Here is a 27,456-nt window from a genome sequence, read left to right as displayed (position 1 = left end):
ACTTATGTACTGTTTGATCGGTAAAAAGATTGGTTAGCTAAGAAACACAAAGAGTCATACCAAGAAAAAACATTTTTATTTATTCCTTGCTTTATTAATTAAACTTTGCTTTGCACCTAAGAATGTATACCGTTAGTTAATAGATAGCATACTTTTTACATTGAATTTATAAGTGTGTTTTAATATACTTTCCTTTGCTTGTACCCAACAAATGCTCATCAAAATAGTCCCTTCCTAGTTGTATTTACAGTACGAGTAATATGTTCTAGTTAGTAGGTATTTTGTTACATTAATATTTGCTCATTTGGGTTCCTTTTTATAACATTAATATAGTATAATAGACTGTTCTGTTGGAAAACATTTTCATTACACATCTAAAGGGCTGGCTAAACATCTATATTGCAATTTCCATTATGTAAGAATAATTTTGTGTTCACTTTGCGCAACAGAATTTGACTAGAATAACTCGTGACGCGGCCGATTGGCTTCTGTTCGGTGCAAGTAACAGGCCGACTGAGAATATTGCTCTATGGCTATAATTTCCCAACCATTTCATTCCAGGGTTTTCACTTAGCGTTAAGAACCCATAGGCTCAGTTACATATGTATGTTTAATTAAACAATACTCCCTAGAGGTCGACTTATGCATAGCTCCAAAATAGGTAAACGAAATTAAGGGGGTCGTTCCGTGTTGAACTGTATTTTTTTTTTGAGAATTTTTTCCAACGAGCGGTACAACTTGAAATTTTTACCATATAGTTGGGTTATGTTGATGTGCATTCATGAATTCTTTCGAATTACCATAATAAAAACTTTATAAGATAGAAAGATAAAGATAAAGATGGGGTAGGGCTTGTAAAAAAATTCTCCACTGACTATAAGTATTTCGGGTTTACGGGCAATCCGATTAAAAAAATTCAAAAATCATTTTAATTTGTAAGTTCATGGCTATGGCGCGTAAAATTTTTATTTAAATATTGAAAAGTGAATTTTCTACACGACTTTGAAAGAAGACGTGACTTTTTTAAAATATTTCACTACCGGCCATAGCCAACCATGTGCTGAACATGCCCTATAAATTCCAAGGCGATCGGTAAAGGTGTTGTTTAGATATCTTGATAGCCAGATAAAAAAACTTGGTTTCGAGAAAAACGAGTTTTTAACACTATTAATTTGTAACGGCATCGAACACCGAAAATTCCTTTTAACACCATTTTCTACATACGTTTTTTTTTGTTGGCAAAAAAATCAATTTTTTTACCTCAACACAGGACAACCCCTTAAACGCTTTGGAAAACTTTCAAATGTTTAAGATCTTGGTTACTTTTTTTTTAAACATGTTAGATATATATACATAAGTATGTCAGCCAATAAAACAAAAACAAAAAGAAAACAATAGATTCGGCCTTTAACTTGGAAGAATTCGACTCAACTAAAGTGCTCAATCTACGTGTCCTGTGCTCCTATACAGGCTGAATATTCTCACCGACTTACCCAAAATTCGAAATCCTGACTAATCAAACATAATCAACAGGCTTAACTCGACACCCGAGAGGAAAGAGCTACCCCAACTGCTATTTTTCACTTAATTATTGCTAAGACCCCAGCATCCCACCCCTCAGCCCGCCCCTGGCTCACGCACACAACCACCCACTCCCGCTGTATCCATCGACATTGCCACCCACCGAGCACCGTTATTTTATTACTGTTTACCGTCCGACCGTCACTATCGTTCCTATCGGCGTCCCTTTCCTGCGCACCGTGTCTTCGGGATGGCGAGCCATAACGGAAGTGTGCCAATTTCGGTTTCGGTGTGTTAATTGTTTGCTGCCCCGCTCTCGGGCGCCCCTCTCCCACACCCATGGCCATGGTGAGTTTCAAGTGCATTAAAAAGATCGTGGGTGGTAAATTAACTTATTGAGGCGTCACTCTGCAGACCGTCGCTCCCAGACGCGGGGCGGCTAGTTAACGGTAATTGATTCCTTGTTTTTGTTGCTATTGCTGACAATTATACAGATGTACTATGAACAATCTACATACATACGTATATGTGTTAGAGGGCAGGCCGAACCTCTGTGAGTTGCACAACTAGCGTTAAATATTTAGTGTTTTACATTTACATTTTGTGTCCTCGCAAGGATAATAATTTGTATAGAAGCATCTTGAACCGATGTATGTATGTACATATAGTTTTTTCATCAACTTTGACAAATACCAAACTATACTTCTATGCATCTGTCTTAAATTTTGGATTTAGTTTTATCTAAAATCTTCTGGGATGTTATAGACATTTCCAACAAAAACTATTATAGTACAAGGGTACCTTAAAAAATGGTCAGGACTATGTACAATGTACATATAGGTTTTATGTCAAAAACTAAAAACTTCAAATTTTTAATCTCTTTTTGGGAGGTTTTTTTTTTAACCGATGATATAAGAACATTTGTTTTTATGTATGATTGGGAGGTATTATTTACCAAACGGGTGACTAACAAAGCATTCGTTATGTTTTAGTATATACAACTTGACGGGAATCCTATAGAGATTAATAATATTCTTTAACAAATTTGTTTACTAAATTTTATCTAATCAGTGTTCTTAAAAAATTCTACGCTTAAATATTGTTTTTGTGTGATGCTCGGTTGCAGTTCTTTTGCTTAAATTTTGATATTGAGTTTTAGGCTTTCTAAATTCAAGCGACTTTTAAGCTTTGTTTTGTAAATCATCTGTTTGTGTTATTTGCTTTTAACAGAAGTTAATTTTAAAATAATACGAATACCGGAGGGCGCTCTAACTCTAAGATGTCGTAAACGATTTTGACGTTACTTCTATCCTCTCTTTAATATCCCAAAAACTCACTAACGAATCTCCAGCCAAAACACATTTTTAAGTCCCCTTATTATTTTTATAATATTTTATTGTGTGCATCAGGGGTTTTTGTTAATTTCTAGATGTTCACATCAACATCCACTTCTATCGATTTTTATTACATGGGGGAATGTGAAATATTTTAAATTATTATTTAGAGTGAACATTTCAAGTGCAGACCTAAAGTATTGACTAGTCAGGATTGTTGCAATGAAATGATACAGGTTCTTTAAGTTTTATACAATCCTAATAATTCACAGGGGTTCATAAATATCGTTTTGAGCTGTCTACTGCGTTAATACATGTCCGACGATCCCTTAGAGGAACTCTCGGAACGGCTCGTCGAAGTTGTCGTTGATATCTGCGAAGCTCGAGGTATTGTTCCCTACACCCACTCCCACTCCAACCCCTACGCCCACTCCCACGCCAACCCCTATGTTAACGCCCACGCCCACTGGTGAGTTGCCATTGAGTATAAGCGTGGGCTGCTGCTGCTGCGGCTGCATCATGGTGGCCCCCAGGTGGCCATGGCCATGCATCGCCTGCTGGTGGTGGGGGAGGTGGCTGGATTGCTGCTGTTGCTGCTGCTGCTGCTGCTCCAGCGGCGTCTGCATGTGGATGGACTGCGGCTGGAGGCTCTGCATCGCTGGACTGGCGGTCACTGCGGCGGCGTTGAGCAGGCTGCTGGTGTCGGTGGCCGCCAGGAGGGCGCAGTCGAAGGCTCCTCCGTTGGCCAGTGCGTCCTCGAAGCAGAGCGTGGCGGCACTGGTGTTATTTGCTGACCCAGCCCCGTTTTCCGCCGTCAGATTGGAGAGCAGCACCCCGCCAACGGCGCCCGAGTTGAGCTCCAAGGCCGCCGCCTCCTCGTTGCGCTTGGAGAGTATTATGTGGGTCAGATTGATGATGTAGTTCTTGGCCAGCGTCAGCGTCTCGATCTTGGACAGCCGCCGTTCCATCTCCACGTGTGGGATGACTTCTCGCAGCGATTGGAAGGCATCGTTGAGGCTGTGCATTCGCATCCTCTCGCGCTCATTGGACTCCAGGCGTCGCATATTCCGCTCCTTGGCGTTCAGAGCTCCCTTGCGCCGCCGATTGGCGTTGGCATTTGCATTGGAGGCGGAGGAGGAGTTGGTGCTGTTCGGGGCCAGGGTCGAGGGGCAGGAGGCGCCACCTGAGCTGGCCTGCTGAACGCGTCCGCGAGTCGAGGATCCCTGATTGCCCAGCGAACCGCCAGAGGGATGACCAGTGTTGGTGGCACTGCCTCCTCCATTGCTGCTGCCTCCGCCGCCACTCGTGTCATCGCTCTGCGAACTGGAGTCCGTCATCTCCAGGTCATAGGTGTTATTGCTTAACTGGATGGAAGGAAGATGAAAATGGCAGGTGTTAAGGCACTCCACTCCCCCCGGTCTTCTCGACCTACCTGTGAGGTGCGTCTGGTGGCGCGTCGAATGGGTCGAGCACTCCCCTCCGCCGACTCCGAGGATAGTCCATTGTGTCCGTCCGTGTTGTAGTTGTTGTTGTTGTGGTGCAACTGGTGCTGCAATTGCATGAAGTCATGACTGCTCATCAGTTCCGTCAGCTGCGTGGCATCCATCTTCGGCGAGACTTCCCAATACACCAGATTGAAGCTTTCACTTGATAAATATTCAAAATGAAAATTGTAGTGTGCTGATTTTGAAGGATTAGAAAATTCGTCTTTTTAAAGAGTGTAAATCGTGTTTAGCCCCACAAAGTGCGTGCGTCTTTAAAAATGTTGAGGAAAACGTAGTGGACCCTTTTTTCCATAGGTTTTTTCAATAGAAAGAAAGGGATACATATTAATTTGTTAATAAACCTTTACTTTTCTTTGGATATGTTTCAAAGAGTTTTCATGATAATCTTAAAGCTTTAGAAAGAATTCCCCGCCGGTTTTTTACGGTAAGTTGGCCTCAAAGTTCTAATAATGGTTTCTAATAAATTGCCGGATGTAGAAACGACACACATATGCCACAATTGTGGCATACTCTCTGCAAGTTCTTCCTCTGCTAGGAAGAAAATGTTTTGTTTTTAAATTATTATAATTAAAACTATACCATTTAATACAATTTTGTTCCTGAAGTTGTGAAATACCCCACCATTTCATTGTTTCTCACTACATTTTTCGATTAGTTTTATCTTGAAAACAAACTTCTAATCAGCGTTTGACATTGCACGTGTCTATTTACCACATTAATTAGATTTGGTGACACATATCGAATGCTGTTCTCTGAAAAATATTCGGACAGCAATGATAATAACCATGAGTAGAAAAAACAAATGATGAAATAATGGGGTGTTATAAGAGTGGTTTACATCATGCTGGACTCATCGGCTAAAAGCGAATCCTGCATTAGACACAAACCCTAGCATTTCCGATTTTAAGGACCCACAGATCGCCTACGTTCTTTATAAATATATTACCGCTTCCGCCGCCCTGCTACACACTATGGCTCGAACACAACATACCCTTTGCCCCGACAAATGAGGGGTACAAAAGAAGGGCGACAAAACATTTGCCGATGAAACGCTTTTGCGGCATTGTCGTTGTTATGGTTATGCCCCCTGGCTCACCAGCATTTGACCCGGAACCGAGCTGCAGCATTTAAAGCGTGGGACAGACGGAGGGACCCGCGGAATGGGAACTGTTCGTCCACACCGACTTTGTTGTAATAGAAAACGCGCACTTTGCGGTGCATTTCTTTCGCGGTCGGCGCTGAGTGAAACAAAAGTGTCGCTATTATTTAACGACAACAGCTCCTTGGACTTCAGACTCTTTGGAGCCTTTTAAATAAATGTTAGCAGCAATGACAAGGCTTAACGCAGCGGGGGTCTGTCTCAAAGGCGGGGTTGTTTAATCTTCGATCGAAAACCGAAACCTTCCATGAGGAAGGTTTATATATGAGTTTAGTTCCAGTTACCGAAGTAATATTTATATCCAGTTGTGTAATAATTAAGGAAAGGATGTACTTTTACCCAGCATGGGCCAGAAACTAATTAAGTTGAGTTATTGTTCAAAGCATGGGATCTTGGGTTTATTAAAAAGGCACTGATGTTGCAGAATGCAACATGTGGGTCACAATAAATCGGCTCCTTTAACGCCGATCAAAGCAACCTGTTAGACTTTCTTTTTTCTCCTTGGGAACCTAACTGAAATTTCCGTCCCATTGTCTAGCCGTAGACGGGGGTTTGGGGATCTTAGCCAGGTTCCCAGCAGCCAGCACCTGGTCTTGTGCAATATTTATTACGCTTTCTACTAAATAAAGCATACTTTTGTGAGCTTTTGTTTGCTTTTTCAGTGGGTCGACGCAAAGGTGCAAGAACGCTGCACTGCATTTGACAAGTGTATTGGGAATTTTGTTTAGGTATTAAAGGAACCCAAGTTATGTCCATTCTGAAAGATGCTCAATGTACCTCCATTCAATTTAGGTTTTCAACCAATTTATTTGGGTAATTTCCTTGGGTATGGAACTGGTCTCGAATATCTTTATAGCAATATAAAACCTTAAACCGGTTTTGATTACTCATTTACTATATCGAATTTTATTTTGCATTTCCTAACTTTGGTGATTTTAAAAAAAGACAAAACTTACGTTTATTTGTGCTCAAATACTATCAGGTTTTTATTCAGACATTCAAAAACACTTTTTTTAAAAACACTCTCACAGTTTTAAGCTCACATTCCTTTTTTATTATTTATTTCTTCTTTATATTAAATGCGCATCTTAACTTTTATCCCTGTCTATATCAACACCATAACTTTTTCGCTCTCTGGCTTTTTCTTGGCACTACTAATTTTTGAATATTTCCGCACCACTAGGAATTATTTTTCTGGTATTTTGAAATGACAACCAAATGACTCTGAACGCAATAGCGAAACGACTACCGGAAACGCGGAAGCGCTGAGGATGACGGCCACTTGTGGAATGGCTGCAGGAACGAAGCGGCGCCATCGGCAGACCCGAGTCCCGGCCAAAGACGAATCAAATGCCTGGCCGACGGGCGACGAGTCGAGCAACAAGTCCACCCAGCAGAGGGGGCTGGAGCTCCAGCCCGCACGAAGGCCTGAGTGGAACCAGGCTGGCGAATGGAGAGCATCTGAAAGGGCTCAGAAGCCGAGTCGAACTCCGAGTGAGTTTGGGTCATGTTATTTTCGTCTTTCCCAGGCGCTGAGCGTGGGCGTTTTGGGGTGGCACCCCTGAAATTAGAGGCTTGGGTTAAGTTGGGTCGCAGTTTTTTACAGATGATAATTGGTAGTTCATAAAAAAATATCCTTAGCGTGAAAATACGTACGGTTTCCTTAGAATTACATTAGAGTATTGGGATCAATGTATTGATCGTGTCGAATGATGAACCTTTATACTAAGCTATGGGTATTCCCTATACGATCATGATTAAAATTATAATTATTATTATGTTAGTATCTATTAAACCCTTTTGGTACGTATAAGCTAAAATATCGAATTATTTTAGAATCAGACTTCTAAAAGTAAACATTTTAAACAAAAGTATATGAGTGAGGACATTTTATTAACAGATATCTTGTTGAAATAGATTCTTTTATTACAGTTTTGGCTTTCTAGTTTTTTTTATCTGATACTTTAAGCAAAATGTGTATTTTAGTGGTGAAACCTCTCCCCAGTAAGGGCATTATAAACACTCCTTGGAACATAAAACTGATGGACTCCACAACCGTAGAGAAACCACTGAGGCTCTAAATCGTAGTCCTTATCACATTACACGTTATCCCAGTCTGCACACATACACACAGATGCAGCTCCAACCCCGCGAGCTCACAACCCACAACCCCCGGCCCCAACTTCTATTCGCCCAACGGGGTGGCTCGTGCTCCGGAGTTCCTAGACAGGCACACCACGTGCTCAGGCCCAACTCCGGACGGGGGGTACTGAGCCAGAGGACCACGGAGGGCCTCAGTCGCAAGGGTCGAAATGAGCATGAGGGGTGGATGGAGTGGATGGGGTGGAGTGGGGTTGGTTGGGTTGGGTGCCGTGCCTGATTAGTCCATGTGACGCATGTTGCTCTCGACGGCCTGCATTCGACTTTCCACTGCGGCTGACTTTCCACTGGGCTGTCGCCAGCTCCTTTGTTACCAACTCCGAATGCCTGAGTGAGTTGTATACTGTTATTATTATTATCGTCTGTTTGTCCACGCTCTTGTTGCTGTTGGTTATCACAGTGCTTACGCCCTTATCGGGTGGGCTTTATCTCATGATAAACTATTGTCGGCAGATAATAAAATGTTGCTAGAAAAGCTATTTTGCCCAGTCGAATGTTGCCAGTTTCCCTCCTCCCATCAAATGTGTGTGTGGGTGTGTGTATGCGGTTTTTATATGACTAATATTTCTTTTGTTTGATTTGGATCAAAGGGTTTTTAATAATTGCTTCAATATTGGAGAGACGTGCGGCATAAACTTTGCTGTGGAAAACAGGAAAAGTAAAAACCTTGAATAGAGATTTCAACAATGGCAGTGCCTGAGCCAACTAAATGGAAGTTTGCTTGGTAGTTGCGATTGGTTTTTTAGAGTCCGAAAAATAACGTATACATTTTCTTCTTTTATATGTAAATTCTATTTATACTTCAATTTCTTGTTGACTCTTTTGAGCGACTCTCTTAGGGAAATGTCGTCGCCTTATCTGGAGAATTTCTGGGCGGGTTTCTTAGTGGTTTCGCGGGAGGCGAAAGCATCTGTGAGATGCTTTCTTACAAAGAAACACCATTTAAAGGAGTCGCGAAATACTTTTCTAGAAGAATCGTCTGAGACTTTTTAAGGAGAATAGCAAGAGACTCTTTTAAATGAGTTTAGGGAAACTTTTCTTGGGGAGAGTCTTCTAGGATATACGCGGAAGACTCTTCTAAGGGATTTGCGGGAGACTTTTAATTTAAGGATTTTCTGGGTGAGTTGAGGATAGTTCAGGATAAACGCGGCAAATTCTTCTAGGGGACGCAAATTCTCTAGCTGAATTACCAGTGTCTGATATTCATGCCTGATATTCTGGTAAAAAATATCAGATTTCTCCTTAAAATGAGTGCACATTGTCACTTTACTGTATGAATCATAGTGTTCGACTGTTATTACTCTTAGGAAGCGGTTGTTGGCCGCCCAATAGGCTGGAAAAAGCTCTGCTCGTTCTCTGCCGCCACACTTACAGTCTACGACAGCGGTTGGCACACACACTTATACGAGTTTTCCCGTGCGAATTACACAATTGAGACACAATGGCATTGCCGACTGCTGCTCTAGGGATACTGTTTACTTACAGCAAATCGAACTTAAAATAGATGTAAGTGAACTTAAGTATCAGGTCTGCCCGCTTCTTGCACGCCGCACAAATTCCTCTTCAGCCAAGTGTTGCCAAATACAAATTGACAGTTAATATTTTTAAACTGGCAACTCAGTTCCCAGGGATGGGTGAAGGGCAGAGGGGCCAGGGAACATGTTGTCGACAAGGACATTATGCAAATCACCCGACGGCAGGGTAGGAATTTGCGTCGCCCACCGCCTTCAGCCAAGACAGGAAAATAATAAACAGGATGAAATAACCAGGAGATGGAACAGGGAAAGGCGAACAACTGCCGGTCGACTGCTCTGGAGGCAAATTGTTCAGCCGAAAGCTGCTTACTCTCCTCCGGAAGCAACCTTTTGATTATTTTTATCTGGTAAAGTTTGCTGCCGTTTGTGGCTGCCTGAAGGTTCCCCATCAACAGTTGGTTGGTCTATTCGTGGATTATCTTCCCCTTGACTTATTAAACCGATCATTGTACTCGACGTCCCAGACAAAACCAAAGCAAGGTGATGTGTTTCGTATCTGTGTTGCAAACAAAATAGAAGAATATGTCGAGGTTAAAGCTAAATTTCTCGTCTTTTTGGAACGTTATGTTCTGTGATATGGGGGATTTCCAATAAAACCACCTTTAACAAAATACTTTTTAAAAACGTTGTATATTTAACTAAAAAGGGAGATAATACCACACTTCCCACGGTCTATACAAATTAATTTCTTAAAACATTCTTAAATATAATGATAGTACTTGAAGGAAAAATAACTAAAACAGATTGTTCTGAACCCCCCAAAAAACATCTACATGCATTTCAACAATAACAGATGTCCTCTCAAGAATAACACTCAAATTTCTATTCTTTCCTCGCCCTCCTTCAATCCATCAATCCTGGCAACCGCAAACATGATTCAATCCACAGGACGAGCAGTCAACGCCTTTAATTAAATCAAAAGGGAAGTTTCCACCACTCGACTGGCATTTTAAGCGCCGTGATCGACTTTAACACGTTTAAAACGCAAATTTCATCATTCCGACCCCAGCACCACCCGGCATGTAAGTCGGTTCTTGGTCGGGGCAGGAAAATCGCACCCGCGGTTATTTAAAAATTCTAAAGACAAGGGAAAACATTATAAGGCAATAATAAATAAAAAGGGAGCAAAGCTGCGAACGAGAGGAAAAAGCTAAGTAGGCTTACCCTGGTCTGCCCTGCATGCCCTCGGGGGCCCAGCCCTCCCACGCGACTCGTCAAATGTCAATAGCAAGAAGTTTTCGACCTCCTGGTCGTCGACAGCTGCTCAGCATTCTGGTCCTCGTTCTCCGCCGATCACCGCAAGAAGCCTTGTTGACAGCCCCACCTCCCCTTTTTGAGGGGGCTGGGAAAGGGGGCTGGTCAGTCGGTTGGCGTATTTGCATTTATTGGGGCAAACGCGCCCAGTGCCGAGATTGGAGTACATATACTTCTCACATAATCGGCCCTTCCAATATTTACTCTACTGAACGCGGGAGGCGATTACAAAACATTAACTTCAAGTTGATCCCGAGTAAGCAGTGAAAATATTTTTTCGATGGTATTTAAGTGGGTTTCAATTGAGGCATTTTATGGTCGCCATCCGATGTTGACTTCAGTTTTCACATAACAACAAGAACTTGGAGTTCTTTTAGATAATGATTCCCCTTCAAACTTTTTGGCTATATTGTTTAATTTCCTTCGAAATCAAAAACTATTCATCCAAAATGTTTATTTTCTATGTAATTTGATTCTTAAATAATCATTCATATTTAATAAATTAATATTTATTAAATGCTACTGTGTTAAATATATAAAATAAATTGTTTAGTTTTTCATCATACGGATTTATACATTCATATTTCGTAAAATTAAAAACTAAAAATAGTAATTTGCAACAAATTTACTGAAAACGAACACACAACAACCTAGAATGGTAGTAGTGAACTTTAAATAGATTTCAAACACTTACACAGATCCTTAAATTTAAAATTAAGAAGGATATTATTTTTCATTAAATGTAGGGAAAAAATAGGAGTATTCTGAAACTCATTAAAACCCTGAGGCCTGCCATTAATGCAAATGACGTCCCATTGCTGTGTACCATTCATTAAATATACCTGCGAGTCCTGGAGACCCGTAATGCGCCATCAATAACAATTATTCGTAGTGCTACTTTCCTGGGTGCAAATCGCGAACCATCAAAAGCAGGTTTTAGACGTCATTACACGGCGTCCATATCCATTCCTCCTTCCAACTTTGCACCCCACTTGCGATTCTAGCAGGACATCCCAATTAATAGCGCTTCATTGAACTTTTTCCCGTAATTTAAATGCAAATTTTTCATGGCACCTTTTAGACGTTATTTTTGTGTCCACTTTTAGAGGCACACCTGCAGTGAGTTTGCTCCTTTTCTTCTTTGTTAGTAAAGTTTATAATTTTGTATAATCACAAATCAGGCGTGAGTTAAACTTTAATTACATTAACATTGTAAAACAGGTCCTGGCCAGCATCGCCATCCAGCCGCTCCTTGTCTGCCCCCCACCAACGCATTTTCCATCATCTGCATGGCGTATACGTAATATTTGCTTCTGCGACATATTTTAAAGACTCGCCTCCAACTTTTTAATGACAGCAATTAGCAGCTCTTGAGCCACTGAAGCGAGCCGCGCTATAAGGGGCGGAGGCTTGTAAATATGGAGGAGAAGCACCCGGGACATACTAAAAGCTGCCTTTCATATAAGTCGCATATCGCTCTGGCTCGTTAAATCAAATGTGTGCCATAAATTCACTCGTTTCCGTCGGCCACTGGGTAAATAATAATTATTTATACATACTTTCCTCTCTCCTTTCAAGTGACAGACTGCCGAGACTTATCAACCGTGAAGTGGTTTCACTGGAAGTGCTTCTTTTGATTTAAAGGGTTTGGCGCTGTAAACAAAGCTATATTGAGTATGTAAGCTACAACTCGGTAAATATTTAACAAATGGAGTGTTATTAAGCGAATGTTAGGCGACTGCTGAAATCGTAAAAACTCTACAAAATCGTCTCATTTTTAAATGTGAAAACTCCGATTCCCACAGAGCACATCCACCATCTACCGTCCGAAAGCAGCTAATCTGGCTAATCCATCCAAACCTGTTGCTCGTGCGCCTTCTACTTTCGATTGTTTCCTGTTATCATTGTTCGCGTTTTCGTAGTGAATGTTTCATTTTTCACTGACAAGAAGAAGAACTCAGAGTTGCACCGAAAAAACATCGCATCTATCGCATAAAAGAGTCCGTATTTTTATAATACGCTGTAGGCAATGTTGTAAAATATTTAAATTTTATGTTCACTGAAAATATTGCCTCAACAAAGTTAAGGTGACGAAAGTGTTGTGTTCTCGCTGGTACAGTTTACTAATTATAATAAACATTTAAGGTTAACTTGATAGTGATTTTATCATTTGGAGTATACTTCTCGTATTTAATAAAAATAATGTTTGAAATAAAGCCGCAACGCTTTTTTCTCAATAATGGTAGGTTTGACAGGAAGGTATAGTTGTTTTCGAAATGGAGAACTAGAATGTTGTTATATCATAGGGGGTGGTAAATAAATTATGTCATTAAAAGCCTTACAAATGTTTTTTAGGAACTCGATCGGCTGGACCCCATCAACATTTTTTACTCGAGGGTAAACATCTTTCAAATCTTTAATCAAGTGAAACAAGATGAACTTTTAAATTTACTTAAATAAAAAAGAACAACGAAACTGTTTTCGTTGCGGGAAACTCTTACACTCCAGCAGAGCGCCAAGGCCATCGGAAACACTTCACAATCATTAAAATATGAACCCCGGCTCGTCTTCATGTGTGTCCATCAAAAGGAGCGAGGAGACGGGAAGCGGAAATGTATATTTTAATTTTTACACATAGCCAGCGATTACGATGTCAGGGGGGAGGGCAGGGCAAGTGAGAGCAAAAGAGAGATTCAGTTTACTTGGGCGTCTGCCTGGCGCCGCTTTGACCAGGCCGCAAATGAGCGACGCCCTTTGGCCCTCAACAGGCGACCCCTGCCCCACCCCTGCCGCATTTTGCCCACGCCCCTGACACGGCCACCCTTTAATCACCCACACACACGCACGCAAGCATGTAGTGGTGTAAGGGGAGAACAATCTATTTACATTTACACCAAATGTTCAAATTTATTTATCGGTGGGGCAGCGAAAGGAAAGTGGGAGGCCCGGAAGAAAGTACGGAGAGGGGGGATTTTAGGGGGTGCTAGGAGGGGGTGAGGAGGAAGGGAGCTTAGAATCAAACGTCAAACGACGTCACGCAGAAAGTTGTTTGCGTCGGCGAATAGCGCGCAAAAGTAGGCAACGTTATCTGTTCGCTGCGGCGTGTCAGTGTGTGTGTGGTAAGTGGGTCGGTGGGTGGAAAAGTGGAAAAATACATACATCATGTTTACACCCATGGCCGTGTGTGCGAGCTTGTGTGTGTGGCATGCTGATGAGTTCTGTTTGTTGTTTTCCTTGAACAAACTTTAATTGTTTTTGATTTTGCTAAGGATTCAAGTGCCTCGAGTTTTATTCATTGTTTGTTTGCTCATCAGCTGAACGATGCACGCAGAGCTGGGGACAGTTGGTCTTTTATTTCTTTTTTCGAAGCCCTTCTCAAACGCTCAGTTGGCAAAACAAATCGGGCATCGAAGTAAGGGGTGTAACTGAAATGGTTCGTTCTTGGCTAATTAAATGTACATTTGTGCAGCTTCCCCTGAAGAACGGGGGAATTTCGAGGGCCTTCCCGAACTCTTTCAACTGCCTGACAAGATTCCGGCATGCATGGCACACTGAAAACAAAATCACCACACAGACAAGATAAAGTTGAGATAAGTTCGTAAGATATTAGCTCCCTTTTTATAATCTAAGAGAACATTCAAGAAGGGAAAAATCATTATGCAACTCTGTAACTAAAAAACCAATTAAACACTTCAAATAAGTTTCCAAAAATAGAACCTTAATACAAAATATATATCCAAATTATAAATAATAAATAGATGAACAAGCAGTAATGGTAAAAAATGTAGAGTGTAAAACGCATGCAATTGTCTCCCCTCCAACTGGTAACTCTTGAAAACGGGCAACGACCATTGCCAAAATGTCACGTACTCTGGGGCACTGGGAGCTACGTGTAAATGGCAAGATAGCCGAGGGGTGAAAGCTCGGAATACCGCTAATTGTTGCACATGCTGCGTACTTCATGGCGTACTTCAATAGCCCCATTGTGCCCCTCAATTTCGAACTGTGTGCACTCGGCTTAAAGCCCCCACGTTGCACTTTGTTTGGTGGAACTCGCAGCCTCTTTGCGTTGGGAGCACTCCTCCCAACTAGGTTTTGTGGCTCATCTGCATGGCAAATTGAAAATTGTGCTCATTTATTTCATTATTGGAAAATGTTTTTTCTTGTCCCATCCAAATAGCCGTGAAATTGCATTTGATTTGTCTGTGGCAAGTTTCAGAGACACTGAAGAGATGCAAAATCGTTGCATTATAGATAACGAATTTGTGTTTAAAGCTTATCGGCACAGCGGTGTGGCACTCTCATGATATCTATCTATCTTTTAGTGAAATTAACAATTTAGGATAATGTTTGGTTCAGTTTTACTTACCTAAATACTTCCACCCTTCTACCTTGCAACCCTTTTTCCCCTTTCATACAACTCAGTTTGCAATGCTATAAGTAAAACAATTGAATTGAAATGACCCGCATTTCGAACATATCACAACCCGCGTGACTTGGGGCTACATATATTGTTTAACTTTATTTTATGGCCGTAAGCTAAGAGCTGAAAATGAAAATAGAAAATGTGTGAAAATTGGGTAAGTTAAGTGTGTGTGCGGGCTGCGATAAGTAGAGGTACAGTAACTTTTTCGCACTCAATGCGATTAGATAAGGGCGCACGAAAATTGGGAAAACGAAAATCAAACAAATGGATTGGCTCATAAAATTAGCTTGTAATGTGGCTTGTTATGAAGGAAACATACTACGCATATAAGGACTGAAGTGGGATTCCTTTAATAAAATTAAAACCGCTCTGTAATTATGAACATCTAAAGAAAAATGTTGTCCACGCAGAGATAAGCCACTTTGGCTATTTGTGTACTGCGCGGTAATTACATAAGGAAAATACACATCCTCTAGCAGTTCCTTTATAGTTTCCCTCTGTTTTACTTGTGCTAGGCGGTAATTGAATTTATTCTAATGGATGTCTAATGCGGTTATCTTCTGAGAGTGACTCACTCACGCCCGATGCGAATTATATAAGCCACAGTTGCGTTTCGCACAAGAGATCCTCTGAAACCTAAAAAAGGAAAATAGTTAAAATATGTCTCACACAATCTCATTAACATTCGCCAAGGGACAAGGGGGATTACTCTACCCCAGCCGATAAACACCCATTCTGCGCCTCATTATAATTTTGTTAAATGTTATGTAAAACGGGTGTCGTGTTCGCCAGCCCGCATCAGCACTTTCCCTGTGGCGCCTCATTGACGACTCTTCGGTCCTCGGAGGGTTGCCCACTGGCTTCCATTTACAGTGACGTTTTGACTTTTAATTGTGTTTTAAAGTGTTGCGACCGCCCTTTGAGCCACGCGGTTGAATTTCGCCTGCACTTGGGTCACTTTCAGGCCATTTGGCTTTGATTTAGCTCGGCTGCCCGGTCATTTGATGCCTAATTAAATTTAACGATGACGTTGATTTCCATCTCCTCTAGTTCTGCGACTACTCCGGGGAGACCATTGCTGCCAGCAAGCGGTTTTATTTTACGTTATCAAAATGGTTCTGCTGCTAAATGATTTTTGTGAATGCAAATGTGTGTTTTAACAGGAAATTGATACGCATACATCGGCTGAGCTAGCCACGAAAAGATTTTACCAACTAAAAAGTATATTGAAAACTTACATTTATATTTACTTTGCCTGATACCAATATTTTTAAAAACATTAGAAGCAAGAGAGAACAGTCAAGTTTCTCGGCTAACAGATACCCTTTACTTAGATAAAACACTTATGAATAAATATACCTTCGATTAGAGGCGATCTGCATAACACTTTTTTCTGTCACTATTCTGAAATAAAGCTGAGCTGCGCAGGAACCATTAGATTCTGTAAGCTTAATCCCAACTAAACCAATTTGTCAACCAGAATAGAGTTTAATAGATGGTCCCATTTGATATACTATTTCATTAAAACTTGTATAGATATTTCAGTTTTCATCCACTCATTTAAGTCAACTAACTAAAAATAATCCTTTGAAAGGATGCCCAATATGTAGGAATGTAAGCAACAGGTCTAGTTCATCCCCTTTTGGAGGGCGCATCAGCATTCACCCAAAAATCTGCTATTCCCACACAGCAATCTCAAATTTGCCACCATCTCAAGTCCGGCGCCTCATGCGTTGTGCTGGCATTTAAGGGGAGCGAATGAAAGGATTCAGCGGCAGGATGGCAGCTAATAACAGGATTAACACAAAGGAGGGAAATTGAATTTTATGCCAATATACTTAACCAAGCGCTTAAAGTGTCACTCTCGGCTCGTGGACTCAGCTGAAGAATCGAAGCTCGACGAAGACGGGGAGGTATCGGGACATCGATGGGGATGGGGATGGGGATGGGGATGGGGATGGCTTCGGCGGCGAGCAAACACAAAGTCCCAAACGTAATTTTCACGAATTCATTGAACTGCGTGAGTGTGAAAAATAACAATTTAGATAAATATTGCGCCGGCGACCTCCATGGGCTCCGTCGTGGATGTGGAAGTGGCTGTGGATGTGCTCGTGGATGCCTTGTCATACACGGCGGGAGTCGACGTCGGCGACTTGGGCGACATCGGAGTTCGTAGCTCGAGACCTCAGACCTCACCGGCTATGTGGCGACGCCTGGGAAGGCGAGCTCTAGACGGCAAGCGCATCGACCGTTGACACAGAAATCATATTAATATAAATTAACGATGTGGAAAATTTAGTTTAGTAGTGAAACCCAAAGAACAAGCGCCAGCCACCGAAGCCAAGTCAGTTGTATGGCTCACGTCGCCGGCTCATCAGTCAAAATGTCCTGGCGAGCAAATCCCAAAGCAACCCATGCCGATTCCCATATCCCAATCCCAACCCCAATCTCCCAATCTCAATCTCAGCAGTGAGGGATTGTTTTGGTATCGCACTCCTCGGTGTCGACGGCTCCTAACCCCCGGTGTAACAATTTGGACTATATTAATCTCCATCTGTGACTATTTGCTTTGTTTTCCCATTTTGCATTTAATTGGCATTCGCTGACTTAATTTCAATGCACTTTGTCAAGTGCGTGGGCGGCGGGTCTTGGCGATAATAACCGCCTCATATTCATCGACATAATCATAATCCGATTATGCCCACGTCATTCGGGACATGCACCAGGTGGAGGAGCTTTCCCTATCTTCCATTGGCATTCAGCATGTTGGAGTACCTACCTTCAGAGTGGAGGGACAGATGCCGTCGAGTGGATTGGCTTTGTGAAAGTTGTTGATTGAAAGTTAATTAGGGAAAGTTTTCATTACGGCAGATGAACCATTTAAAGGGATACAAGAGAATGTGACAAAAAGTCAAACCCGATGGCTTGAAACTTAATAAAACACAAGATAATATATCAAAAAACAAGGAAGAATGATATAGTCGGAAGCCTCGACTGTCAGATACCGGTTACTCAGCTTAAGGGAGCGATGGGGAAATGTAGCGATATTGTAATACCCGCTTTTAAAATTAAAATAAAATAAAATAAAATTTAAAATTTTTTGTCTAACATAAAAGCGAAGTTTGCGCGTACTGCGGACGTGTCATCCTGCTGAAACAGGAAGCCCAGAAATCTGCATGCCAAGTTCTTCTCCTCTCCCTCTTATAGTTTCCGAGATCACATTGCTCATAAGGACAGACGGACGGACAGGCAGACAGCCTGATCAAAAATATTGATACCCTGTGGTGTCGGAAACGCTTCCTTTTACCTGCTACCAACTTTCCGAATCGACGAATCTAGTATACACTTTTATTCTACGAGTATAAAAATAGCGGTCATTGGTGCAAAACAGAACCGCATTGTTCTCACTACGTACATAAATTAAAAAATTATAAGCGGAAAATTATGGAAAAAGGTGTTCGAATTAAGTCATACGGACGCACAAAAGTCCACCGTTAAGTGGGAGACGTAGTAGCAGATCTTAAACCAGTTGTTCTTGATTATGGTCATTTATGTCAGCGCTCTGACTCGAGTCCGACCACGAAATTAAGTCTGAATCAAACGGCATTCGATAGAATCCAAACCTTTTCCCCTACCCCTCAAAAACTTTAAAAATATATTAAAATATTAAAGGAGACCCAGATGTCCTCCCCACACCAGTCATGCCTACACGCAGTTCCTGTTGGCGTACTGCAGCTCCTGTTGAAGTGCTTGTTTTTCGTCCGATTAGTAATTTTGTAATATTGTGCGACAAACATACATTTCCAAAAGCAACTTAATTAAGAACACCAAACTTAAGCATTTTACAATGTTTAACTTTTAATTAATCAACTCTTTAAACCCTCCTACTCATTTTCGGATTGAGCACCAACCCCTACACAATTTTATTATCTTCATTTTTCTTTTTAAAACCCTTTTGATTTATTGCTGATACATGTTGAATAATATTCTGTTACATAATGTTGCAAACTAATAAAGTAAATATTACATTTGTCAAAAAATAAAATGGTTTTCAAACTAGTACAGCAGTCGCGTTACAGGTCGATTCGCACAAAACCAACTCAAAAAGGTTTTCATTCAAGTTTACAGTAGAATGCAAATTGACCTGTGTTGCCGTGTCGACTTGCCGGTGGCCACCATTGGCATGGAGTAATTCGGAATCCGGAGACTCGTCATAGGTGCCAAAAAATGGGGGCCATGACAGACTGCGTGGTTGATTGTTTTCCAAAGCTTTGGGTAAGCCGGCAATTGTTGCTGTTTTGCGGGTTACATTGAAACAATATGCAATTGTTGAGAGAATAGGGGAGAGTGTTGGGTTTAACGATAACGATAACTTTGCAAACGACATTGAAATTAAGATGAAACAAAAGATAACGCCTAGCGCTTGCGTTCCTGGTAGAATTCGCGTATCAGCTGACGCAGATAGCGCATCTCATTGCGACGCTCCTGCAGAGTGCGGCGAAGCTCCTCGTTTTCCTGGGACAGTACATGCTCCTCGCCCAGCACGCTCTCCATTTCGAGCTTCTTCTTCTGGCGGTACCGAGTGGCGGCGTTTTTGTTCTGCTCCTTTTTCCGGATCTTACGATCCTCCACACCGCGGCCGTACGTGCGAGTACGCTTCTTTGGCTTAGCCGCAGACTGCTCCACGGCGGTGTGTGCTGGGGAGGAGCAACTGCTGGTGGCTTCTGGCAGCCAGTCCTCGTCCGCGTCGGCGATGCTGCCGTTCACTCCGCTGCCTGTGCTCCTGCTGTCTAGCGAGGAAGAGGCCTGAGATTCGCAGTCTTCGTTAAACTGCGGCCAGTTCGTGGTCAACTCAAGCTCCTTGGCACGCATATTGACGATATCATCGACCAGTTGGTTCTCGCGGGCGATTTCGCTGCCGCCCACCCAGTTGTTGAAGTTAAAAGGCGTGGCGGCTGCAGCACTTGTAGCGTCAGGAGTATAGCATTGCTGTAATATTCGTGTTCATTAGCATCATGTTTGATTGGTAGGCACAAGCTTTTTTTTAACTTACCACCTTCTGCTCGGCCTTAACAGGCAGGAGCTGAAGGGATTCCTCAGGCTGTTTGTAAGCATCGAATTGGGGCGGAGACTGCGGCGGCGTCAATTGCTGAAGAACCAGGGATGGGGGATCGCCGAGCTGGTAATCGGCGGAAGAAACGAGCGAAGCAGCTACTGAAGATGAAGCGAAGGGTACTTTGTTTACGGGTATTATCGGCTGGCTGACAACATCGATGATGGGCTGATAGCTGTTCCTTTCATAATCGATGCAGTTTACGGCTGCCTTTTGGTCCAGAAGACATTCTATTGAAGAATAACATTTTTAAGCTTTAGAAATTGCAGTTTCAGAGGATAATATTTGATATTTTAATAGCACTATGTTAGGGTCGATTTTTTAAAGGGTAATGAATTTTAAAGCCAAGTAATACTTGGAAGTCCCTTTGAATTTCAATTTGGAGGTGCTTTTGGTTTTATTCATATCGGAATTATTAATTTTCTTTTCTGTTTTATCCCCTTCCCGTCTATTTTCTCCAACTTCATAAACACAATCTGCGTCTTAGCTCTGTGAAAGCGAATGGTTGTTCTCCATATTTTTCCACTCTCAATTGAAACTTATTTCCATTGAAGCGAAGGACGCAACCAATGCTCGTATCTCGTTCAGAACTCTAGTAAACATTTACATATTGATTGTGGCATATTTTCTTCAATATACGTTTGATTTGCTGTTGTTTTCAATTCGCTTTTATTGGAGAGCGTCAGAGACCACTTATATTGAACAAAGTTCGACGACATGGGTTTTATTATTTGATAAAAATGGGCTGGCATCAATCACATTGAGTCAAAAGTGTTCCATCGCTGGAAGATTCGATCTGAGTGCAACCTTCCAGAAGCATTGTGGCAACACCTGCTTACTTTGTAAAAGTTGACCCAGCGACACCTTGGGCACACATTCACCTCTCTCCCAAGATCGATTCTACATTAGCATAACACGTTTCGCATCGATCGATCTGTCAGTCCATTTATATAGCAATCTCCTCGCAAACAGCTGCGCTCGAGTACTTTGAAAGCAGAGCAACTGTAGCTGCGTTATTTGATTAACATAAAAATGCGATTTGAAGCTGTGTTGTTACCATGCCCAGCCCTGCTTTATTAGAATATTATATTCATTGTGCACATTTACGCAACAACAAGTGCAATAGTCAGTTCAATCAAAAGCCTACGAAACGAAAAGGAAGAACAATTTCTGAGCATTTTGTTAACATTTATAAAAGGGCCAGATTTTACAACAAGTTTTAAAATTAAGCTGAAGCACTTTAAAGAGATTGATTTCGTAGAGCTTCCGAAAAAGCCATTGTTCAAACAAGCAAACAATGTTGACATTTTTATTATCAAATGAAACGACAGAGACAACTATATCAGCAATCGTAAGGAAAATAAAAAATTATATATATATATAAATATTTAATGGGGACATGATTAGCAAAAACCTTGACGCAAAAATGACTTTATAGACAAATAAATGTGCAGTTTAATTCAGATTGGTTAGCCCAGATTGCCGGGAATACCAAGAAACTAATGTAAAATTCCCATTGACATGTCCAGTGCATTTTAAAATAGATGTTGTAAATGTCTTAATAGTAAAGCACTGTTTCGAATATATATATATTTCTTCAGTTGATGTGGAGGTTTTCAGAAAATATTTTCAGATAACTTCGAATTAAGAAATTCCAGTAACACCAACCCCAGTCCAGTCATTATATGCAAATGAATTATATAAAAATTTTACTGAACGCGATCAATAAAAAATCAAAGCAGTACGAAGCAATTTACTGATAAACCGGATCGCCCTGAAAGTCACCTGAAGTGGTCAAAGAGCCAGAGTAAAAACCTACAGAGCAACCCAAAGTTAATATTATGTTTGCAAGTTATTCAGATCATAACACCAGTATACTAACCATAGGCTTGCATGAATATATATGTACTCATGTTTGCGGCAGCAGTGAATCGTATGTTGTCGAGTGTTAAGAAAGTGTATTTCAAGTATCAAGTAAAGGCAGTAAGGGGGCAGAAAAAATATAATGTTGGATTAAAGACCTAATCTAAACTATAAACAAGACTGTCAAGAAAGACTTAGCTAAAATATAAAACAATAAAAAATAATCTAGATCTAGACAAAAATTCTTATTTAAACGATATGCGCTTTGTAAATAATAATATGAACAATTTTCATACAAGTGGTAAGTATAATTTATAAAATATTTGCAAGAGAAGGGTAAAAATCACAGAGTCAATTTTGAATGTACAATCGAATAGGCTTGAGAACGTGCTGGTTGAGCGGTTGTAGCTCCAGCAATTGGCTGGGTAAATAGAAAAACAAAAACCGTTCACAAATAGTACGGTTGCCAACTAGAGGTTAAGTGTCGGTTAAAATTCAAGTTAAATCTGAACGCGACTTGTGCCAGAACGCAGAAAACGTTTTCAAAGTTTAAAACTGTATAAAGGAAGTTTGAGTTTTGGCCTTTATTTGTCTGTCTGTCCTTCGGTTCCTGTCTCCGTCCGTGGGATCCAACTGCTGCCGCAAAGTGGTCGGCGTGGTCGGACAACTGGGATCCTCCTGCTTAACGTCGTTTCACCAACTTTTGCGAATTTATCACAATTTCACGGTTCCACATGTAACGGTATCCACAGTGTGGTATCATGCTAACAAAGTCCTTGGTGCCCGCGCTCGAATTTCCAGGTGCTCGCGACGTTATCGTGGATCTGTCTATTTTCCCGGGATGGGCTACATATAGTTGGCACTCGACGGTCGCCTTAAGCGGACTCTAGCCGTTTTGTTTGCTGCCGTTGAAAAGTGTGGAGTGGCTCAAACGGCCTTCACTTCACAGCCAGCAATTCACTTGGCTAAGTTCGTGGAAAGTTCGAATTTGGGCGGAGCTTAGAACAAAAGTTTCTTGGACTTATTTTTAACGACTCGCCAGATTTCCTTCATCAAAATGCCCTATAGCAACACTTATTTAAATAAATTTTCTTGTTTCTCGCGAATGCCTTTTTATTTGTCTTTTTAAAACGTTTCAAAACGTCAAGACGTGCGATTGTGTGGTTGCTACTTCGCAGCTTGTTTGTTATTGTCTCGGTTCGCTTTGGGCAGTTTTCTTTGTGTTGTTGTGGGTTGCTTTTGTTCAAGAGGGGAGTTGGGTGGTAGCGGGGGGCGGCAGAAATCGAAGTCAAAGCCGAGTTTCGATCCGAACGCTCGCGTCTGAGTAACGATTTATACTGAGTTCCGATCGCAGAGCGCCCCACGTTTTTGCTCGACTAACTGGGAGGCCAGAGCGAGCGAGTGGTACTGGGGAAGACGGCCGAGCCCAGAGAGAGGCCCTGCATTAAGATCAATCTGTGGGTTTATTTCCAGTCCGAGATGCTATCAGCGGCACGAGAGCAGTGCGCTCCGAGCCATCGGACTCCGCACAGTGGTGCCGAATACGACCAATTTCACTGACCTATGGTCAGGTGAAAGTTTAACACTGTTTACTTAAAGAAAATCTTTCGGGTGTATCCACTAGGTTCAAGGCTTCTTATAAATTTTTCACAAACAAAAGTAATGTTTTCATACAAATAAGAAGGGTCAAAAGTAATGTTTTAGAACATAGGTTTTTAGCAGAAGTGCTTTTTGGTAAATAATATAATAATAATTGATAAAATAATTTTTTTGGAAACATTTTCTTATAGCATACGTTTAACATACAACATTGTACATTTCTTTTGATATTAAAATTAATTTTTACTCAAAAGCAGGTTATATGAACGGTCATATTATAATCGAGTGTTTTGACGACCTGGTCTTATAAACGGGTCTGTAAGTTGGTTTACTTGTTCTCTGGGATTTGATCTTCTTAATAAATTTATTGAAACATCTTTAGGGGTAGAAATGCGTATGTTTCAAGAACCATCGACCACTGTTATTTTCTGCCTCTGTAGTTCTTATAAAAATGCATATTCAACGTATGCCTGTGTTTTATAAAGTATTATCAACTGCTTCTGGTGTGTACATCAGCAGTCAGTCACCTCTCACCCTCGACGACAATCAAGTCACTGGGGTGGTTCTTCTTAATGTTAGGTGGAATACATTAAACGTGTTACTGGGCAGATGACAGCGATTCGAGGACTCTCCTTAGTGATATGTATTAGGAGCGTACTGAACCAGATTATTTTAGGACAACTGAAGTATAATACACATACTTAGTCATATTTAAGCAGTTCAATAATCCTTTTTCTTTATCGGGGAGATTGCTCTCCTGAAGGAAGTTATTTATAGCATCCACCAGGCCAAGCCTCAAAAAAACCGTCAATGCCAAAATGAGGGGCACGTCCTGGAGATAAATATAAATTTTAAAAACAAAGAAGCTTCCTACCCTGTTTTACAGTTCCAAAGTATGATTACCATAACTGCGTCAAATGGTTCATTGATCGAAGTATTTGAAAGGTCCGAAAAGCTCCTTTGTAGGAAGAGTTTTCGGCTCTTTTAAAGAAGCCAGACCCGATAAAGTTTAACCTTCAATTCCATACTATGAATTTTAAAGAGACAACCCCCAATGAGCGAAAAATGGTTTGAATTCCTCCGTGAAATAGCACACAACCAGCTGTTATCTATGGAATTCCTTGGGCTACCAGCTGAGCGCCAGCAAAGAGACAAAAGAGTGTAATAAAGAGCAAATTGGAGAGACCGATCACTGATCACTCGCTCGGCGCGTGATCAGCAACGCAATCAGATCAAGAGCTGATTCCGATTTCATGGCTCTCTCCCGCTCTCTGGCTTTGTTTTTGCCTCGGAATTGGCCATTACAACGCTGGCTTGTGGGCCACGTTAAGAAACAATAATAAAAAGCGCGGTGAAAACAACATAGCACATATAAGCTGGTAAAACTGCCAGCACATACGCCAACGAAAACAAAGCAAATCTCGAACCGGTTCCTCAACTTCCCCTGTATCTGTGTCTCGTATATTTCGTTCGAAAACATTTGATGTTCGGGCCCCTTAATGACTCGGGCGTCACTTGTTGCTGCTGATCAATACGAGTATTTACCCTATATAGGGTCTGAAAACCTATTTCGATTTGGCTCGAATACAATAACCTCCCCAAGCTACAGGTATATGACAGCAACAAAGTGAATTTATATAACAGTTGTATTGTAATATTTCCCCATGATTTATTTATGCCAGGTTTTTGCCAGTCAGTTTGCAGACGTTCAAAGTTCGTTTGAATTTGTTATTTTTTCGATTTTCTGTGTTCCCTAGCTTTATTTTCTTAGTATGGTTTTTGCTTCTTGTTTCAAATTGGTTTGGTTGATAAGTCTTTAATAGGAACCAATTCGATTGCTTGTTTTCCAAATTATGCATTTCAAAACGTACTGTAAAACTTAAGTTGAAATAAATAATTTTTGAGATATTGTGTAATAGGGAATTTAATATTTCTTTATAACCTTTGCCTAAACAATTTTAAGTTTTTGAAGTTTTCGAGTGAAATAATTATTTGGGGCTGTAACAAACAATTTATGCTTTGACTGATATACACAAAAAAAACGTTTTACTAGAATCACAAAAGTACAAACTTTGGAAATATACATACAACATCTTCTCACATAACGCTGACTGACATTTAAAAAAGAACCCATTTATTTTAGACTAAAAAGACATACCTTCATCCTTCATGTCGAAGATCTCCACCACCAACTCCTCGTCGCTGAGCAGCTCGAGGGAAGCGGCCTCATTCAGGATCAGAGCTTCTTCATCGCCAATAAGACTAATGCCTGGAATTTGGAAGATATTAGAGCGACCTCAAAAGAATGGGTCATCAAGGAGCACAGACCATTTGCAAAGTTATCGTCACACAGCCACTCTGCGTCTACTGAGTCAGTGAACGAGAGCAGGTCGGAGCCCAGCGCCGCTGTAGGGGACTGCGGCTCCAGCTTGAGGTCCCAGTACAGCTCCTTGGGCAACTGTAAACTCTCCATGGTTTCTTGAAATGATGCGTCCATATTCAGAATCAAAATCAGAAGTCAGAGATATGCGTTTTGTTGATAAAGTGAAGTCCGGCCCGAAGAATGTGAGTGGTTGTTGTTGCGGTGTTGCTTGTTGTTGTGAGGATGCCATGATGGCACTGAAAAGGTTTAGAAAAAAAGTGCAGCGGATTAGTGATTTGTGATTGAAATTACATGGCAATGCCGACATGACTCGCACTGTTAAGAAGATCCTAATCAAATCAATTCGACCGCTAGTCATGCTGATAAACAGTCAACGCCACCCTTCTAGACAAGCTTTCTGAGCAATTTCGTAGGAATATTGCGAAAATCTAACCTGAACTTGAACTCGCTCTAAAATGCACTATATAATTGTCTAGACTTAAATTGGTTTAACTTTTGTGAAACTTAAAAACGTTATATGTTCTGATAACTTTTAGAATTCCTTGAGACCTATGCATTACACTAGTGCATGTAGTCAACATAGACATGTGTTAGACATTTGTATACATATTATATAGAAATGATTGTTGTTTAGTGATCCTATCTAATCATAGTCCAATTTGTAGTTTAAATTACACAGAAAGGTAAGTACATACATTCACACATATGTATGTATATACAGTGCGGAAGGTAAACAAAGAGATTTGCGATAGCGCAACACGTTTTGGAGCCTAAAATGTAGACCTTCCGCCAAGCCAAGGGGTGCGTCCGCGTGGGTAGTCCTCACTGTGGTGAGTCATGGTCGTTCCTCGGTTTTCCACACGTGCTGCCCCTTGCAACGCGAATTACTCAACTCCAACAGGCGATTGCGTCAGCCAATTTCTCTACCTGGTTGCATGCCCCATTCGCTCGCCATCGGTTTGAGTTTGCCACGTTAGCATGGCCTTTGAATGGGCCAATCGTCGGGAATCCATAAAAGCGGATACCACACACACACGTGCAGCAGCGACGAATGTGCAACGCCGAAGTGCCGCAGTGTGCGTGAGTCATTGCGAAATTCGCAAACGTTCGACTTGCGGCATACTCACGATTGTTTTTTAAACGTTTCCATTTTGTTGTGTTAGGGCACCTAGGTGCAGCTTGGTTTTGCTTGCGCGCAAACTATAGAGCCATCTTTACGTCCATATAAATGCCGAAAACGTTGGAGAAAATAACACTTGGACCTTTTTGCGTTTCATTTGGAACGATAATGATTGTTGTTGGGTTTAGTGTTACCAGAGGGCGCAAACGGCGTTTGCCGTTCGGGGACTTCCCCTAAAAAATCCACCACTCTTCCCCCTAAATTCAAATGTGCGAAAATCAGAAAGATCTGAAAGATGGATAACTTTAGTTGCATATTTGTTTATTAAAACGTTTCCAATTACTTACAATACAAAGATATGAAAATATACTTTAATTGAGTAGGATTTCCTGCGATATCAATAAGTAAATCTTTTAATTCTTCTGAACAGTGCAATGAAAAGAAATGTAGCGACTTCATATTTTTAATTAAACGATAAAATTTC

The 27,456-nt window shown here is 41.2% G+C and overlaps 2 protein-coding genes across 4 annotated transcripts; both read right to left on the bottom strand.

Moving 5' to 3' along the window:
* Positions 1–3,184: 3,184 nt before the first annotated feature.
* Positions 3,185–11,481, bottom strand: LOC108034335 (protein dimmed). Of its 2 annotated transcripts, none has more exons than XM_017109217.3 (3): positions 11,311–11,481; positions 4,288–4,501; positions 3,185–4,219 (listed from the first exon to the last, which is right to left on the bottom strand). In XM_017109217.3, exons 2-3 carry the CDS (start codon positions 4,459–4,461, stop codon positions 3,185–3,187), a joined length of 1,209 nt encoding a protein of 402 aa, XP_016964706.1. In that variant the 5' UTR covers positions 4,462–4,501; positions 11,311–11,481. The 2 variants fall into 2 exon arrangements, with proteins under 2 accessions (XP_016964706.1, XP_016964705.1); XM_017109216.3 differs by lacking the exon at positions 11,311–11,481 and adding an exon at positions 6,476–6,850.
* A 7,246-nt stretch (positions 11,482–18,727) lies between these two features.
* LOC108033894 (activating transcription factor of chaperone) lies at positions 18,728–27,150 on the bottom strand. 2 transcript variants are annotated; one of them, XM_017108546.3, is made up of 5 exons: positions 26,980–27,150; positions 25,798–26,088; positions 25,628–25,738; positions 19,948–20,237; positions 18,728–19,883 (listed from the first exon to the last, which is right to left on the bottom strand). In XM_017108546.3, exons 2-5 carry the CDS (start codon positions 25,964–25,966, stop codon positions 19,311–19,313), a joined length of 1,143 nt encoding a protein of 380 aa, XP_016964035.1. In that variant the 5' UTR covers positions 25,967–26,088; positions 26,980–27,150; the 3' UTR covers positions 18,728–19,310. The 2 variants fall into 2 exon arrangements, with proteins under 2 accessions (XP_016964035.1, XP_016964036.1); XM_017108547.3 differs by lacking the exons at positions 25,628–25,738; positions 25,798–26,088; positions 26,980–27,150 and adding an exon at positions 21,890–23,178.
* Between the last annotated feature and the right edge of the window lie 306 nt (positions 27,151–27,456).

Source organism: Drosophila biarmipes, chromosome 2L (genome assembly GCF_025231255.1).
Source record: "Drosophila biarmipes strain raj3 chromosome 2L, RU_DBia_V1.1, whole genome shotgun sequence".
Taxonomy (NCBI): Eukaryota; Metazoa; Arthropoda; class Insecta; order Diptera; family Drosophilidae; genus Drosophila; species Drosophila biarmipes.
Note: the sequence above shows the minus strand (reverse complement) of the source record. Positions and strands in the feature narration are given on the sequence as shown.